Genomic DNA, 17,120 nt, shown 5'->3' on the forward strand with positions numbered 1-17,120 from the left:
ACCTGCCTATAAAGAGATTTGTAAATTCAAAGTATTAGTCATTCCCATAGAGAAGGCCACCAGCACTCTGGGATTTCCACGGGCAGGAACCTGAGCAGCCTGAAAACCCCGGTGCCTGTGCTCACCTTCTCCACTCTCAGGCTTGGCGTTGGCTCTGCGGAGGCACCGTGACCCCGCAGCGCTATACTCTCCTAACCAATCAGGTGCCCTCGGAAGGGAAACTACAAGTCCCAGCATGCCCTACGCCGCCCCTTCAGGGGACGACAGCTTGCGCCCCAGAATTCTCCGCGAACAGGTGGCAGCCTCAGCCGGTGGCGCGCTGCGTCCCCGGAAGTCCCGCGCAGAGGCTAGTGGGCCTTCGGCCCCGGCGGCTATGGCCGTGGCTGCAGTGGCGGCAGTACTGGCCGCACTGGGTGGGGCCCTGTGGCTGGCAGCTCGGCGGTTCGTGGGGCCCAGCGTCCAGCGGCTGCACGGCGGCGCGGTCTCCGGCCTCATGCACGGGAAGACCGTGCTGATCACGGGGGCGAACAGCGGCCTGGGCCGCGCCACGGCCGCCGAGCTGCTGCGCTTGGGGGCGCGGGTGATCATGGGCTGCCGGGACCGCGCGCGCGCCGAGGAGGCGGCGGGTCAGCTCCGCCGCGAGCTCCTCCAGGCCGGGGACCCCGGGCCAGGCCCCGACGCCGGCGGGGCGGGCGAGCTCATCGTCAAGGAGTTGGACCTCGCCTCGCTGCGCTCGGTGCGCGCCTTCTGTCAGGAGATGCTCCAGGTGTGGGCCTCGGGGAGCCAGCAGGAGAGCAGGGGACGGCGCGGGGCCTCGGCGGGCGGGACGGGAGCCCAGAGGCCAGGGGGTGTGACCTTGGGAATGACAGAGATGAAGAGTAGAAACAAACGGTTTTTGAGGCGGCTTGAGAGTTGCAGGCCGGAAAAATTGGTAGGGCAGTCTTCTCTCCTCCAAGGATGTTGAGAGAAAAAAAGGAGCCCAAGAGGGGAATAAACCAGTTTCTGAACATTTCCTTTTGTTATTTGAGGACGGCACGGTCCCAGAGGAGATCCCGCCAGATCTCTGGGTAGTTTTTCGTGTGTCCCAAAAAAAACAAAATCTGCACCAAGCCCTTTCTCAGAAAGCCTGACAGCATGTAGGGGAAGTTGCTAGCCAGGGACCTGGGAGCAGTTTTTTTTTTTTTTTCTTTAATCCTGCTGGGGTGGGAAGCTTAGCTCTGTGCCACCAGGGGATTCATTAACACCATCCTTAACCAGACTAGACTGGAGCTTGGAATCCCAGTGGTCATGTGCCCTAAATGGGGACAGAAATAAAAGTAATATAACACCTAGCATTTCTTGAAGGTTTCCAATGTGCCAGGAGCTGTTCCAAGCATTTCAGATACTTTAAAAAAAATTGTAATGAAATTAAAATGCCCTTGGCTGTTATCGTCGTGGAATCCTCAGTAACTCTGTGGGAATTATTATCCCCGTTTTACAACGGGAGGCAACTAAGCACAGGTAGGCCAAGTAATTTGCCCAGGATCTGTCTCCAGAGCCCACCCTTCTGAGTCGTCTTCTGCACTCCTGCTGCCTGCCAATGAGGTGGAGGATTTCTTTGTTTAGATGGTGAATATGCCGCTGAAGTGGATGCCCTCTGTTGAAAGTGGGGTAGAAGGGTTTCCTGCAGAGGTGACTTGTAAGAGGACTTTCAGAAGAGAAATTTAAAATTAGCGGGCCTAGGAAACTTACCTGTATGAATGGAGTCTCTTGAGTCTTGAACAGAGGTTCCCAAACTTTCTAATTTTCTCATGATGCCCATAGGCCAAAAGAATTATCTACCAGTTTATTTAGTAAGTAATTAGATCCAAACAACTTAATAAGTATTTATGTCCCGAAAACTTAGAAGCTGTTTGAAAAAATAATACACATAACTGAGAGGAAAAAAGGTATTTTCTTTAATTCTTCAATGACCATAATCACTTACTAAAGGGAAATGTGCGCCTGTTCACTGCACCAACGTCTCAAATTTTGGAATCAGATTGAGTATTGCCACTTTCTTTCGTATTCTGCATTGATTTTTAACATTGTGCTTGCATTTTATTACTGCAACTGCTAAAACCTCAGCTTTGCAAAGATATGATATCATCAGAAGGAATATAGCACAATATGATGTTGAAGGTATGAACCACCTGGAGCTAGTAGTTGTTGAGGTGTTGAGCAGAGTATCGCTTCGTTTCCCTTGAAAATTTACAATACTCCATAGCACCTTGTGACATCCTAGGGCACCTTGACGCACAGTTTGAGAGCTGTTGGAGATCTAGAAAGGTTTTTGTTTGTTGGTTTTGTTTTTTATGGCTAGTATTTCATTATCAGGTAAAACAGGTTAGGAAATAATACTAATGTATAAGAGATGTTGGAAGCATTAAAAGTGGGTCTTCCTATTCATTAATTTGTGGATGGCCTGGGCATACTTCTCGTTCCTGACACCTATGGTGTTTTACAGCTTTGGCCACTTGAGACAGAACCAATTAAAAGTTAAGGATATAAAGAGATAACTAAGTTGTCCTTGCTTCTGGGTATTAGGTTCCCTCCTGGCTCTAAAGTTCAGGGACTATAACCAGAATTTTTTAAAAAAAGAAGAAAAAGAGGAAGTGTAAATTTCCCACAGGTTGGTATTCTTGGTATTTATATCATTTATCTCCTAGAATTTAAAAAATAGCAAATGATAAAGTCTTAAAATAACACAAGCCCAGCAAAGAATGATGGCTCAGAAATGATTAATACAGGAAACTCTTCCAAAGGATTAGTGAAAAAGAACACTCCTTTCTTTCCCCCACGGGTGAACTTTTGCCTTCTTTTTGAAGTTGACTATTGGAAAAGCTAAAGGTGCTTAGACAGACAGAATGAGAAATAGTTAATCCCCTGACAGGTAGGCTTGATAACTGTTGTGAAATTTAACACATTTTTCTTTCCACTTGTACTTGGCAAAGGGGCTAGTGAAATTTGAAATTTGACCTCAAATTAAATTAATCGCGGGTCATCGCTGTGTCTTTACACCTGGAACATGTTGTACATTTCTTTTTCTCCATCAAAAGAGACAGAGAGGAGCCAGGAAAAGGGTTGGGAAAACCAACTTATCTGAATAAGGAATGAAAACACTTCCCTCTGAGGACAGTCTAAATTTTAGGACTTTAATCTGGCAAGCTACAGGAGGGTATGGTCAAAGTGCAAAATTCTGACTATATAGATCTCCTAATCTGAGGGCCCCTCGAAGCTTGAAAGAGGTAGATTTCATATAGGAGAAAAAAGAACTGAATTCTAGAGTCAGAGTAGAGGTTAAAGGTGTTTGTTGGTCCTACCGCCTCTGTTAACCTCCTGTGTCCTGTGTTATTGTGAGACGTAGTATTTATGACTCATTGTTTTGTTTCTGTTATGTTTATATTATCTATTTAATGATTTTTCTTAATATTTCTTTGATTTATGTTCTCTCTAGTCTTAATTTGCATTTCTGACCTCTGTTGCTTGTGTCAGTTTTAAGGAAACAACTTGAAGTTGCTCTGTCCACCTGATACCATTTACTCTTTAAAAACTACAGAATAAAGCAAGTCTAACTTTGCCCAGGTATTGATACTTGTAGCGCTGGGAATAAACAATGCTGTATTTTGACTCTCTAGCTGCCATCCACTCTCTGGCAATGGTTTGAAAATCCAAATTAGAAAAGCAAGCTAGGTTACTAATAAGAGCAAGGGCATTGGTGTCAGAAGATTTCATCTTCAGATTTTTGTTTGCCACTTACGAGCCCTGTGATACTGGACAAATCATCCAACTTCAATGCTTCAGTTTGCTCCTACAGTGGTTGAGAGTACAGGAGATAACACGAAAAGCACAAGGCCAGGCTCCTATTAGACAAGCAAGTGTTGTTTGTTTTTTCTCTCTCAATTGTTGAAAACTCATAGAGGCATTTTATAGACTTCTAGTAGTTTGCAAGAATTTTTTAAAATTTTATTTTAGGTACAATTCAGGCTTTTGTTCATATTTCTGCCATTCTCTTTTTGACATTTGAAGGAAGAGCCTAGACTGGACGTCTTGATCAATAACGCAGGCATCTTTCAGTGCCCTTATATGAAGACCGAAGACGGGTTTGAGATGCAGTTTGGAGTGAACCATCTGGGGCACTTCCTGCTCACCAATCTTCTCCTTGGACTCCTCAAAAGTTCAGCTCCCAGCAGGATTGTGGTAGTTTCTTCCAAACTGTATAAATATGGAGACATCAACTTTGAAGACTTGAACAGTGAACAAAGCTATAATAAAAGCTTTTGTTATAGTCGGAGCAAACTGGCGAACATTCTTTTTACCAGAGAACTAGCCCGCCGCTTGGAAGGCACAAACGTTACCGTCAATGTGTTACACCCTGGTATTGTGCGGACTAATCTTGGGAGACACATACACATCCCACTGTTGGTGAAACCACTTTTCAATTTGGTATCATGGGCTTTTTTCAAAACTCCAGCAGAAGGTGCCCAGACTTCAATTTATTTAGCATCATCACCTGAAGTAGAAGGCGTATCAGGAAAGTACTTTGGGGATTGTAAAGAAGAGGAACTATTGCCCAAAGCTATGGATGAGTCTGTTGCAAGAAAACTCTGGGATATCAGTGAAGTCATGGTTGGCATATTAAAATAGAAACGGGGTGAAAGAGAGCTGTTTATAAAACTACATGTCAGTTATAGCTGCGATCAGGAATGGTGTGGCTTGAGCACTTCCTACTTGAAAAATTTTGGTTACAATAGTACTGCTTAGAGGTACATATGGATATTTTCAAGTTACTAAAATCATTTTTTGAAGAAGATAAAATTTTTGAAAAGATGGTTTAAATATATATAATCACAATGAATACTGAAATAAGTATAATAAATACACTTATTTTAAGAATTATAATTGAACAAGCATGGATTACAAATATTAAAGAATTCAGTGGCTTAAAGTAGACACCTTGAGAAGTTTTTCAAATATCTTTGAGTTTCATGGCCAAAGTTTTAAATATTATTGCAGTGCTGGGGTTTGTGTTGAAATAATATGCCTGGTGCATGTGCAGAATTCTCACTTGGAATAAATTTACTGATGCCAATTCTTAGTTGTGTATTTCTTCAGAAGTTGTACCGAAATTCGCCCTTTATCATCTCATTAGCCTCTGCTGGTCTTGGTACGCCCTGTGTCTTTTGTTCCCACATATCTTGCATGCTTCTTTAAGAGGTGATATTTCTAAAACCAAAATCTGTGTCATTGTGTCCCAGCTTAAAAACCTGTGATGGTTTTCAATTGCCTCTAACAGTGGGTTTCCAGCCATTTTTTTTTTCTTTAAAGCTGCAGAATTCTTTCTTCAAAAAAGGTCTTACTCATATGTTGAAGCTGGACAGGTAAAACAGGTCATAGCAATGCTGCAGGGGTGGAGTTCCCGAAGGTCTTCCTGAAGGGACTTTGTAAAATATAGTAGTTTATAAACCATTTCTATTTAAAGTTTAAGCTCTTTAATGTACATTTGAGACTGGCCACAAGCTTACCTTGTACACTTACACTTGGTGCTGTCCAGTAGAACTTTCTGCCATGATGGAAATAATTCTCTCTGCACTGTCCAATACGGTAGACTCTGGACAGATGTGGTTACTGAGTACTCGAAATATGACTGAGAACAGATTTTCTAATCTTGTCTAATGTTAATTTAAATTTAAATAGGCACATGTGCCTAGTGACTGATGTCATGGACAGCACATGTCTAGTCATTCCATTGTACAACACAGTCCTCAGTATAGACCAATCACCCACCCACTGTCTCTTGGCCTTTCCTGATGCTGTGCTTTTGATCTGGAATGCCCTTCATTTCACTGGGAATACTACTTACTCTTTAACATTTCTGTCAAATGTGTTCCTTTCTCCAGTCCCTGTGGGAAGAACCAATTCTCTTTCTACCTTGTTTTCATTGATCTTGGCAGCTTTACCACGAATTTAATGCACTAATTATTTGTTCACAAGTCCAGTTAGACAATTGGAATAGGGATTCTCCAAGGAAAGACTTTATTCTTGTATTACATTCTTATTTTCCTTCCTCAAGGGTCAAGTATAGTACCTGACACACGTAAACATTGAATTACTTGAATAATAAGTAATGAATCAATAGTGTCCATAAAAATAATCGATTCTAAATAGGAACAGTGTAGGCATCTGTGTTATAGCATCAAAAATAATTACTTAATAATTTTTAATTATTTGTCTTAACCATGTCTTAATATTACAAAAAGGGATTATGGCAGGAAAGGATAGACTGAACCACAGTGAATTTAATGACCTTTTGGGTCAGGGGTCATCCTTGATTGGTTATTATTTTTAAGACTATTTATAATATCTGGTTACCAGTATCAGTTCTTTTTGAGAATGGCAGGATCTTAGCAAATCATACAGAAGGTCTGTTTTCTGTTAGAGCTTTGGGTTGTGAGTATGAAGAACACTGAGAGTTTGTATCATCACAGGTGTGTCTTTGCAGGTGTAGTGAGTGTGGCTGCATCGTGTTCTTCGAAACGTATTTTTAAAAAATAATCCTACAAAGAGACCTGCTGAACTTAGAAATATGGGCAGGAAATACACCAGAATACAACTTGGAAAAATGGAAGCTAATAAATCTGTCCTACACCTCGACTTCATTAAAAAGGAACCCTTTTTTTCATTTAATACCATCTTTTCTGGCTGCATTTTGATACCTGATGCTTTTCAGGGGATTTGGGCCTTTTGCAAGAGTTGAGCCTTTCAGAGTTCTTGTTTGTGGCACCAATAAAATAGGATATATTAATTTATCATGATGGAAAACTAGAAACTCATCTGGAAACACCAACTATTAAGGTAAAATGAACTGCCATTTGGAAGATGTCCTTCCCACCTGGTGTTTGATGGAATCGAGGACTAACAGCTCCAGTATGACTGTTAGATTTTGAAGATTATTTAAACCCTTTGCTTCTCTCTTCTTTCTGCTGACTTGCTTCTAACCATTTCACTGGGCAAAGAAATATATAAAAGGGAATTCTGTTACTTTGATATTTACTCTGACCCTTAGGAAAATATAGTTAGAAGTGTGTAATAGGCCAGCTAATGGAATGAGTTGCAAACCCATTTTCGTGTTGTTTATTGGCTTCATCTTTTGCAATACTGACTTCTGTTTCAAGCAACTTGTTCTGCAAAGGGGTGAGATTGCTAGGTCTTCTGCCTCAACTTTACTCAGAGTAACTATTTTATATAGTGAGGTTCTCAGAAGCATTTAGTTGGGAAAGGGATTTCACTACTTAAACAAACTGCCACATTGGATTTGATTAACAGCTCCACTAATTTCTCCCTGTGACATTGGCAAGATACTTAACCTCTCTGAGCTTGTTTTCTTGGCTCTATCATTGAGATAATCAATTCCCACTTTAAAGGATTCTCAGTGAATAAATTGGCAGAGTATGGAAAACATTTAGCAAAGTGCCTGGCACATACGGTCACTCATCCATTTCCCCTTCCTCAATGCACCTAATGATTACTATTAATAGTAATTAGTAATGTTTAGATGAGTACATAGGATGGAAACAAAACTAAACCAATGGTCAGCAAACTTTTTATAAAAGACCAGATTGTAAATATTTAAAAATTTTAGGCCATATACAGTCTGTGTTATATCTTCTTTTTGTTTTTCTTTTACAATCCTTTAAAAATGTGAAATCATTTTTAGCTCGTGCAGGCCATACTATTGTACTGATGCAACAGCCCAATGTACTCACCTATTTCTTGTCTTTAAGACACTGTGAGTGGCAGGAGTTCTCATGGATGCTACAACTCCTGTTTCTCGATAAGGCTCTTGCTGCTTCTCCACATTATTTCTAACCTTGTATGACTATTTGCTTGCAGACCCAGGAAGTCTGGAGAGTATATTTTTAAATCTCTCTCCAGCTATAGATTCTGGTGTGAGGAATAGCAGTTATCTGCCTTCCACTCCCTCCCCTCACAAACCTGCTGGGCCTGGCTAGAGATCTGAGAGAAACTGTATTTGAATATTTAATTGATTCCAAATGTCCTAAGGAACAGTGAAGAGAGAATATGTTACTAATCACCCTTCAGGAGCTTGGCCCCCACAGACAGCTTCAGATGTTTCACAAACCTTCTCTGGACAATGGGGAGTTAAATTAGTTACAGGTTAACATGGAGGAAGGTAGTTTATTCCTAGAGGAATGTTTGAACACTCAGATTTATGCAGCATGCAAAGAAGAGATTTTGCTGAGTTAGATGTTTAATCAAAGTACAGTAGAAGCACGTTTAACCAACCATCTTTTAAAAGACTTGCTGTAATAATTGATTCTCCATTCTTTTGGTAAAACATACTGATGCCCATAATATTCGAATGCTCTAGGCTGGCAGGCTCCCCTCTAGCACACCCCTGGCACATCTGCTTCCACCTGTTCTATTATATACTTAGGGAGAGTGAGTTGTGTACCATTCATTTATCATTTAACAAATATTTTTTGAATACCTCTTAAGTACCAGGCATTATTCTAGCCTCTGGGGATACAAGAGGCAACAGAGAAAACCCAACCAGACCTGTGTGTATACGTTAGTGATGCTTGTTATTAATCATAATAGAAATTATTAACTATAATGAAAACCAATGAAATATGAGTACAAAGAAAAAGAGAATTTCTATGAAAAGTAAGCTGAGTGCTTTGTAAAAACTATATGAAGGTGGGGCTTGCCCCGTGGCCGAGTGGCTGGGTTCGCCAGCTCCGCTGCAGGAGGCCCAGTGTTTCATCGGTTCAAATCCTGGGTGCGGACATGGCACTGCTCATCAAACCATGCTGAGGCAGCATCCCACATGCCACAACTAGAAGGACCCATAACGAAGAGTATACAGCTATGTACCGGGGGGCTTTGGGGAGAAAAAGGAAAAAAATAAAAATCTAAAAAAAAAAAAACTATATGAAGGCAAAACACTAGAAAGTTACTGTTTAATAAAGTTTCAAAACAACTGTCAAATACTAAAAATAGATATAAAAATCTAAAAGCTGTCTATATTTAGTGCTTTACAAGTGACTTTAAACTTTCACTCCCCTTTAAAGGTACAAAAGCTGAAAATCATAAACTATACTATTTAAGTGAATATAATGTAAGAAGATGGAATTCCAAGTGAACTCATACTCAGAAAAACAAAAAAGGCAAGCCCTTAGCCATGTATCAGAAGATAAGCAAATGAGTGAACGTGTTATATGTTTTAAGCTCAGATAATAATTTTTTGGTGCATATGATATATCTTTATGATTTCCTTCTTTAATCAACTTTTTCATGTAACCAACCAGTTCCAAAGAAGTGGGCTTCTACTGTAGAAAATAGAGCTATCACCAATATATCAGAAAGTTTCAGTTTGGAGGAATTGGCAATAAATGTGTTCTGTGTAATGAATCATATTTCCCCGAAAACTTCTAATCTAATTTTGGTATTTGTTTTATTTTTTTAAGTATCCCAATATACTTGATTATTTGATATATTTGGTCCTGAGTGTTCTTGTAGCCGAAGATTTATTTTCATCGCCAACCCTGTGTTTGCTCCTCTCCCTCGTTTAAAGCCACTACTAATTGTGTTAAATAGGTAAGTGCCTAAATATTTAATGGAGTTACTTTTCAGTATGTCATTTTATCTTTAGAAGTTGCCGGGTTACATATGATGTGTTACAGCCTGGTCTGTCCTAAGTTGCAAGTTTTAAAGTGTATTTAAAAAAAAAAAAAAGTTCCTAACTGCCTTTATAAATTCTGACTTAAGAAAATACATGTACCTTTCTTTCTTTTCTTTCCTTTTTTTTTTTTTGTTTGATATACCTCATAGATCTAGATAGTTATCCAGTTATTGGCAGAATGGTTCTAAATCATAATGGCACATTTTTGCTACTATAAGAGCAGGTAGGTGAATGAGTAAATACAAATTTAAGTTGTAAATATATTCCAAAGATTTTTATCTGTGCAGACCTGCATACAGTGTTGGCGTTTTAGGTATATCTTGAAGTTGTACACATGGCTTGAGGAAATGCTGAGCACGGAGAAATATATAATCATTATTAGTTTGCGAAAAAAGCAAAACAAGTTTCTGCCACCAACCCATGAAAGCACAGGAAATGGCTTCATGTAGTAGGTGTTGGAGTCTAAGCATTCTGTTGACAGAAGCGGGTTCTACCCAGGGGTTTTGTGTTAATGTAATCAAACACTTCAGAGCTGCAGCCTAGCAAGCTCAAGTCCACCCACCTCAGAGTTTATCTTTAGCTCATCTGGAAGAGTTTATTTTAAACATTGAACATTGTTTGCTGCTGTTGAAATGAAAGTGAGAGAGTTACAAGCTTTCTTCCACTGCCATCTGGCAGATTTACTGATGGATCGGGTTCTTTAATCCATGTAGCCCCGTGTGTGGGAGCTATTGTCTTTGTGTTGGTCATGCAGCTGGCTTGGCTGAACTTTAAAAAGCTCACACAAAACTATCCAGAGCCATCCTATAGATAAATGAAGTTAGGGGTGTTACAAAAGTCACTGAAGCCTTTTGGAGGAGGGTGCAGAAGGCTCAGATGTATATTTTTCATTTTTCTCTGAACGCACATTTTTTTCTCTATAATTCTTTATAAACTGGGAAAAAAGGGTGACTATATTGGAATATTTTGAAAGAAATAATTAATTGAAGTGACTATACTTAAAACAGTAGGCAGCAGAGGAGAGAGGAAAGGAACAGCAAATGGGGGGCGTGTATCCCACTCAAGTAAATGTGGGATGTAAGAAGTCACACTCATGCGCACTTCTTCCTGGTTGGCATTTGTCTTGCTATTTCTTCACATTGCGTGTGATATGGGGACGTTCAATGATACACACATTGCATACTTATCATTAGTTGTAGCATCTTTGGGTATGGAACTATGCGGGATCTCATGCAATACATTACACCAAGTAAATTTAACAACTAACTCGAGTGCACAGTTTTGATTATATCCACAAATGCATACACATGCATTAAGAGATTACATGCGAACAGTGAGCTTTGTGCAATAAAACTTATATTAAGTTTATAGAAACGTAAGAAGACAAATAGAACCTGAAGTATCTTGGATATGTTCAATTGGCGTTCAGTTTTCTTTCCTATCTACATCTAGAGTACCTTTTTTTTTTATCTTGCATAGGCTGGAGAATTTAAAAACAAAAACAAAAAAACTGCATTGTGCACATTCTGGATGAAAATCAATTTCCAACAAATAGATGCCCCTAGAGTGAGATTTCAAACGGAGAATTGAACAGGAGGCCTTCTTCCTACTGTTTTTGGCTATTTTCTGCTTGCAAGAAAGGTTGTTGAAACAGAGTTGTGTCTTTTTGTTTAGTTTTCTTTTCTTTTGTTTTTTTAATAACAAGAGGCAATTGAGGTAGACCTCACAATTCTCTGTCCACTCACTTCTTGGTGGGTGTTGAGAGAAGGTTGCAGTGGGGGTGGCACGCTGATTCTAGTTTCCTGATCCTTGAATCATAGCTGTGGTGCTGTGTGTTGTGACTCAGTATTTCCATTGGCATCCTCCAGAATCCCAGCTTCCTGATCATGGCAGAAGTAGTGGTGCCCCTTGCAGGTCAGTTCTGTAGTATTTTTGAAGTCATTTCTGTTACCCTAACCCATCCCACTCTTCTAGCTCCTCCCAGTATTTTATAGGCAGCTACTTTACTGTATTCTATCCCTTCCTCCTTAAAATATCTGGAATGGATTCTGTTTCCTATAAAGAAAGTAGACTACAGGATTGCTAACCAGAGAGTAGAAACATAAATTTTAAATAAAAACCACCTTGCAAATGAGCAAGTGAATTCGCTTATATAGAAGGCACAAAGAAATTGAGTATAAGAGCTTGAAAGGGAGGGGCTGATGAAAAAGACGCAGGCAACATGGCATTTCTTTGGTGACATCAAAACAGCACAATGCTTGGGCCTTCACATAGCAGCCTCAGATACTTAAATTTATCAACATATTCAGTTGACAATGACAACCTACCAAAGGAACTGGAAACCTCTTTCCTTTGGATAGCACGTTGTATCCCAGTGAGGAAATCCCTTTGGGGACCCAAATTACAATCACAAGCTTGATTAGTTATTATAGAATCAGAGGAAAGGAAGTTAGTTCTGAGGTTGAATGTTTGGTGACATAAGCAGTGATACCTGCTTTGGGTGGATCCATAAGCTTGAGATTTGTGCTCGGGATAGATATGGCTCTTGAAGTAGCTCTTGTAAGGGTGTGTTCTGTTGTTGCTAACTATGCCGAATTCTGAGTGACATTTTCTTTTTTTAAAGATGTACTTATCCTCTAAATATTACTAGTCTGGCTCAGGAAACATTTCGCCTCTAGTGCACCTCACAGAGAGGTAGAAGGGGCCAAGCAAATTGGCCACACTCAAAGACACAGGTGGGGTAGAGGAATATATTATTCATAGTTGGAAAGACTGACAGTTAAGAGAATATCTGAGAATCATTTCAAATATGAGATTTCTGGTGAACGGATTAATTTATCACAGCTGTTTTCCATTTAGGAAAAATGTAATAAATACTAGACTTCCTTCAGCAGGCAATTTGATTAAGACTGTAGGATGACTTGTGATGGATAATACTGCGTAAGTGTTTTGGGTAGTGTGAATGGATTAGAAAGACATTCGTAACTGAAACCCTGGCTACCCAGGAATATTTATTTCTATTTACCTGCTGCAAATCGAATCAGAGAAGTATAGGTAAGAGGGTATTCAAAGGCTAGATGTGAGCCTTCAAGAACTAGACTATAGTGCATTGAAGGCAAGGAGGTGTTTGAACATTTTCTGCTTCCTGCTAACATCTGGCATGGGGCTGTAATATATCAATTACTCACAAGACATTAGCTTGATTATTTAATTTGTTAATTAAACACTTAAAAACTATGGTGTATACCACTCTATTGATGGCCAGGGTAGTTGGAGCTGATTTAACTGGCCTGCAGATGGTCTCTTCCTACACCCAAGAAAATGAATTCAACCTTGACACAGAGAAGAGGACCCTTCTGACTTGTGAAAGTAATGCTGGGTTTTCCTGCACACTCTTTCAAAAACAGGCAATGAGAAGTATGAAAGAGCCTTGAGTAAGTGTGCCATTTTGACAAGTGTAGTCAGTGGTAATTGGGAATTAGTATGAGGGAAGCTAGAATATCAACAAATGTCACAGGCTGAAAAATTTAATCGGGCCACAAATTCCTCTAGAAGCTTCTATGTAGTTCATATTATTGACTATTGCCTTCCAGTTCTTTCTGAAGATTCCTGTGTATTCTAGTAAGCAGTCTGCCTTCAGTTAACTAGATATGATTTGCTAAAGCCAACACAATTAATTCTGCCATAACCAATGTGGATTTACTCTGGCCCATAATTAATTTTTATGAAAATTATTTGTATGAAAAAAATGAAGAGGGTTTATTTTCTTTTAAAAATAATGCTGTATTGTTGCAAATCCCTAAGACGATTGGATCATCAATTAATAGGACAAGTTAGGAGATATGATTAAACTTACTAGAGAAAGTTCTTTCTAGAATAATTATTATTTATGTGAAATATTTTAGCTATATTATCTCTAATCCTTATAACAACACTGCAAGGCATTCTTATTTCTAATTTACAGATAAGGGAAGTGAGCTTCAGAAAGACTGAGTGACTTGCCTGAAGCCTGGTGAGCCTGGGATTTCAAGGAAAATTTTCAGATTTTTGAGCCTCTGGTTCCTTCCTACCAGTGGACACTTCTTTTAGTGAACTAAAATAATGTATGTAGAAAAAGTTAAAATTTTCTCTAAAATCAAAACAATAATATTTAATTTTCATATTTATAATCATTATTGTTCCCAATCTTTCCCTTTAACGTATATTCATTTTCTAGAGTAGATAATACTTTAAATAAGGTTATTTCTGCATGATAGGTCAAAAATGTTTAAAAAAATTTTTTTCGTTGACTGCTATATTTAGTTTCTCTGTCAAGACAAGTTAATTGAAAAGGTTTCTGCATAATATCCGCAAGTGTAAATTATTTATCAGGATGGTTAAATAACCCAGCGCCTAATCCAGAGGGTTGGTTTCCTGCCAGAGGGATATATATCATCTTTCATGGGTTTGGCGAAATTGCACAAACAATGAAGATGTCTGAGTTAAGTCATAATACAATGATCAAAAGAACCATATTACTGCACTTTATGGTAAATGCATCCGTTTCTTTTGAAATACAACAGTTTTAATTCTCCAACATCTGCTGAGAATTCAAAGAGATTACACATTCCTATTAGTGGAAACCCACTAATTAAAGATTCCAACACTTAGAATAGTTTCCCCACTAGGCAACTGATAACATACTTGACATATCAATATTATTTCATGTAAAATTTTCTGAATAAAGTGAGAGGTGATAAGGAAGAGATGTTTTGTGATTCCTTTTCAAAAATATTACTTGAAAGAAAATTTGGCTTCTGGAAATGACAGGCTAGGTTACTTAGACCAATCCTTATTTAAGGACAACTAACAATTCTGGATGAAAATAGAAAAAATCTATTATCTTAAAAACATCAAAGTGCTGACAAGATGGTAAGAAATTCTTAGATCAAAATCAGGTAAACATGAAGATAAGAATCATAAAAGTTAAGAGAGAAGGCAAAATTACTTTTGCTCAGTGGACATTTGTCTCCCCAGAAGAAACAATGATAAATGTGAAGTTTTGTTTTGACTGCTTAGAACCTGAACGAAGATAGAAACGAAAGCCTGTACAAAATCTGGGGTTTGATAGACACCCACACAAATTCACATTAACCTGGGATTTTGGAGGACTACACACTCAAGGTAAGGGTGAGCAAGAATTAACATTATCTTATACTCTCAACTGTCCCGTGGAACATGGGAGTTGTCTCAACACGGAGCAGCAGAGGGAACATATAAAAGAAGAGAAAACCTACCCCTGAAAGGCTATAAGTAAGCCCTGGCCCACGTGCAGAAGGGAAAATTGATTTCACCAGAGCAATCCAAGAAAACTCAAACCATCAGTTTGGTCTAAAATTGTTAAGAACTTGTATTACCCTAGATGACCAGCACAAAAAAATCCCCAAATCCTCTTCAGAGGAAGGTACCTTCATAAAAGGGCTCGGACTACCTCCATAAATAATTTTTTCAAGGTCAATGAGTAGTGCTAAGGTTACAAGTAAGGTACCATGAGTGAGAATCAGCATCACTGATCCAAAACTTCCAGAAGTGTAAATTGTCATAGATGACATGACAACTATGGTTGCTATAATGAAAGAAATAAAAATGAGCTTGAAAATTTCAGCAGAGAGAAAAAAAATATACAAGTGACAACTTTCAGAATGATATGGAATTTCTAGAAATGCAAATTACTGTAACAAATGAAAAACTCAGGAGCCGGCTCCATGGTGGAGTGGTTAAGTTCACGCACTCTGCTGCGGCGGCCCAGGGTTCGGATCCTGGGCGTGGACATGGCACTGCTCGTCAGGCCACGTTGAGGCGGCGTCCCACATCCCACAACTAGAAGGACCTGCAACTAAGATATACAACTGTGTACAGGGGGGATTTGGGGAGATAAAGCAGAAAAAAAAAAATAAGATTGCCAACAGTTGTTAGCCCAGGTGCCAATCCTTAAAAAAAAAAAAGAAAGAAAAACTCAGATGTTGGATTTGGCTACGGATTGAACACAGCAGAAGAGAGAAGTAATGAACTAAAGGGACAGATCAGAAGAAATTATCCAGAACGTTGCAAAGAGAGACATAAGGAAGGAAATTTTAGGAGAGGAAATAAGAAATGTGGTAGATAGAATGAAAATATATAATACATTTTTATTGAAGTTATAGAAAGAAAACAAAGAGAGATTAGGGACAGAGGCAATATTTGAAGAGATAATGAACAGAATTTTCCAGAACTGATGAAAAACAATAATCCACAGCGTCAACAAGCCTAATTCTAAACATTGAAAAGGCATACATTGAAAACTTACTTATGTTCACAGAAAAACTGCACACAGATATTTATAGCAAGTTTATTCATAAGTGCCAAAACTTCAAAGCAACCAAGATGTACCTTAGTAGGTAATGGAGATGTAAACTGTGTACATCCAAATAATGAAATATTATCCAGCACTAAAAAGAAACGAGTTTTCAAGCCATGAGAAGACATGGAAGAACCTTAAATGCATATAGCTAAGTGAAAGAAGCCAATCTGAAAAGGCTATGTACAAAATACATACATACATGAAAGATAACAATGGACTGAATGAAAATAACGCCAAACCTAGAATTCTATACCCAATCAAAATATATATCCAGAGCAAATGGAATAAAATGAAAATATTCACAATTATACCAAAATCGAGAGAACTGGCCACAGCTGAATCACATCAAAGGCTATTCTACACAACTTCCTTCAGACATAAGGAAAGCAGTTCCAGGTGGAAGTCCTGAGATGCAGAAGATAATACAAACCAAAGAAAATATTGAGTAAATATAAAGCTGATTATTACATTATAAAATAAGAATTATGCAAACATTTAGTATATAAAAATAATGTAAAATGATAGATGATATAAATGATAATATTTAGCTAGACATCAGGAAGCAGTAAGTTGAGTTAAAGTGTTCTAAAGGTTTTCCATTACCCAGGGGCAAGATAAAAGTCAAGATTAGTTTTACAATTTGTGAGTCAAGGATGCAGCATGTAACATATAGTAACCACTGAAATAATTTTTAACAGGTGTAATCTCCAAACTAATACAGCCAAAAAAAAAAGCACAGAATAATAAAAATAATCTTCCTGAAAGAAAATAAGAAAAAATGTAGAAAATGTGGGACAAATATACAACACAAAATAATATGGTAGATTTAAACAAAAATGTATAGTTATAATGCCTGTAAGTGATTAAATACTCCTGTAAAAATGACAGAGATTTCTAGACGGTTTTTAAAAAACCCAGTTGTATGCTGTTTCAAGAGATACATTCTCAATGTAAATATGAAAATATTGAAAGCAAAAGAAAGGGAAAAGATGCATCCAGAAGAGTCACCAAATGAAA

General features: G+C 38.6%; 1 protein-coding gene across 1 annotated transcript; it reads left to right on the forward strand.

Moving 5' to 3' along the window:
* The first annotated feature begins 247 nt into the window (after positions 1–247).
* Positions 248–5,110, forward strand: RDH14 (retinol dehydrogenase 14). The gene is made up of 2 exons (XM_008520240.2): positions 248–766; positions 4,048–5,110. The coding sequence occupies exons 1-2, from the start codon at positions 374–376 to the stop codon at positions 4,663–4,665; spliced, it is 1,011 nt and encodes a 336-aa protein (XP_008518462.1). The 5' UTR covers positions 248–373; the 3' UTR covers positions 4,666–5,110.
* The last annotated feature ends 12,010 nt before the right edge of the window (positions 5,111–17,120 follow it).

This window comes from Equus przewalskii, chromosome 14, assembly GCF_037783145.1.
Source record: "Equus przewalskii isolate Varuska chromosome 14, EquPr2, whole genome shotgun sequence".
NCBI classification, from domain to species: Eukaryota; Metazoa; Chordata; class Mammalia; order Perissodactyla; family Equidae; genus Equus; species Equus przewalskii.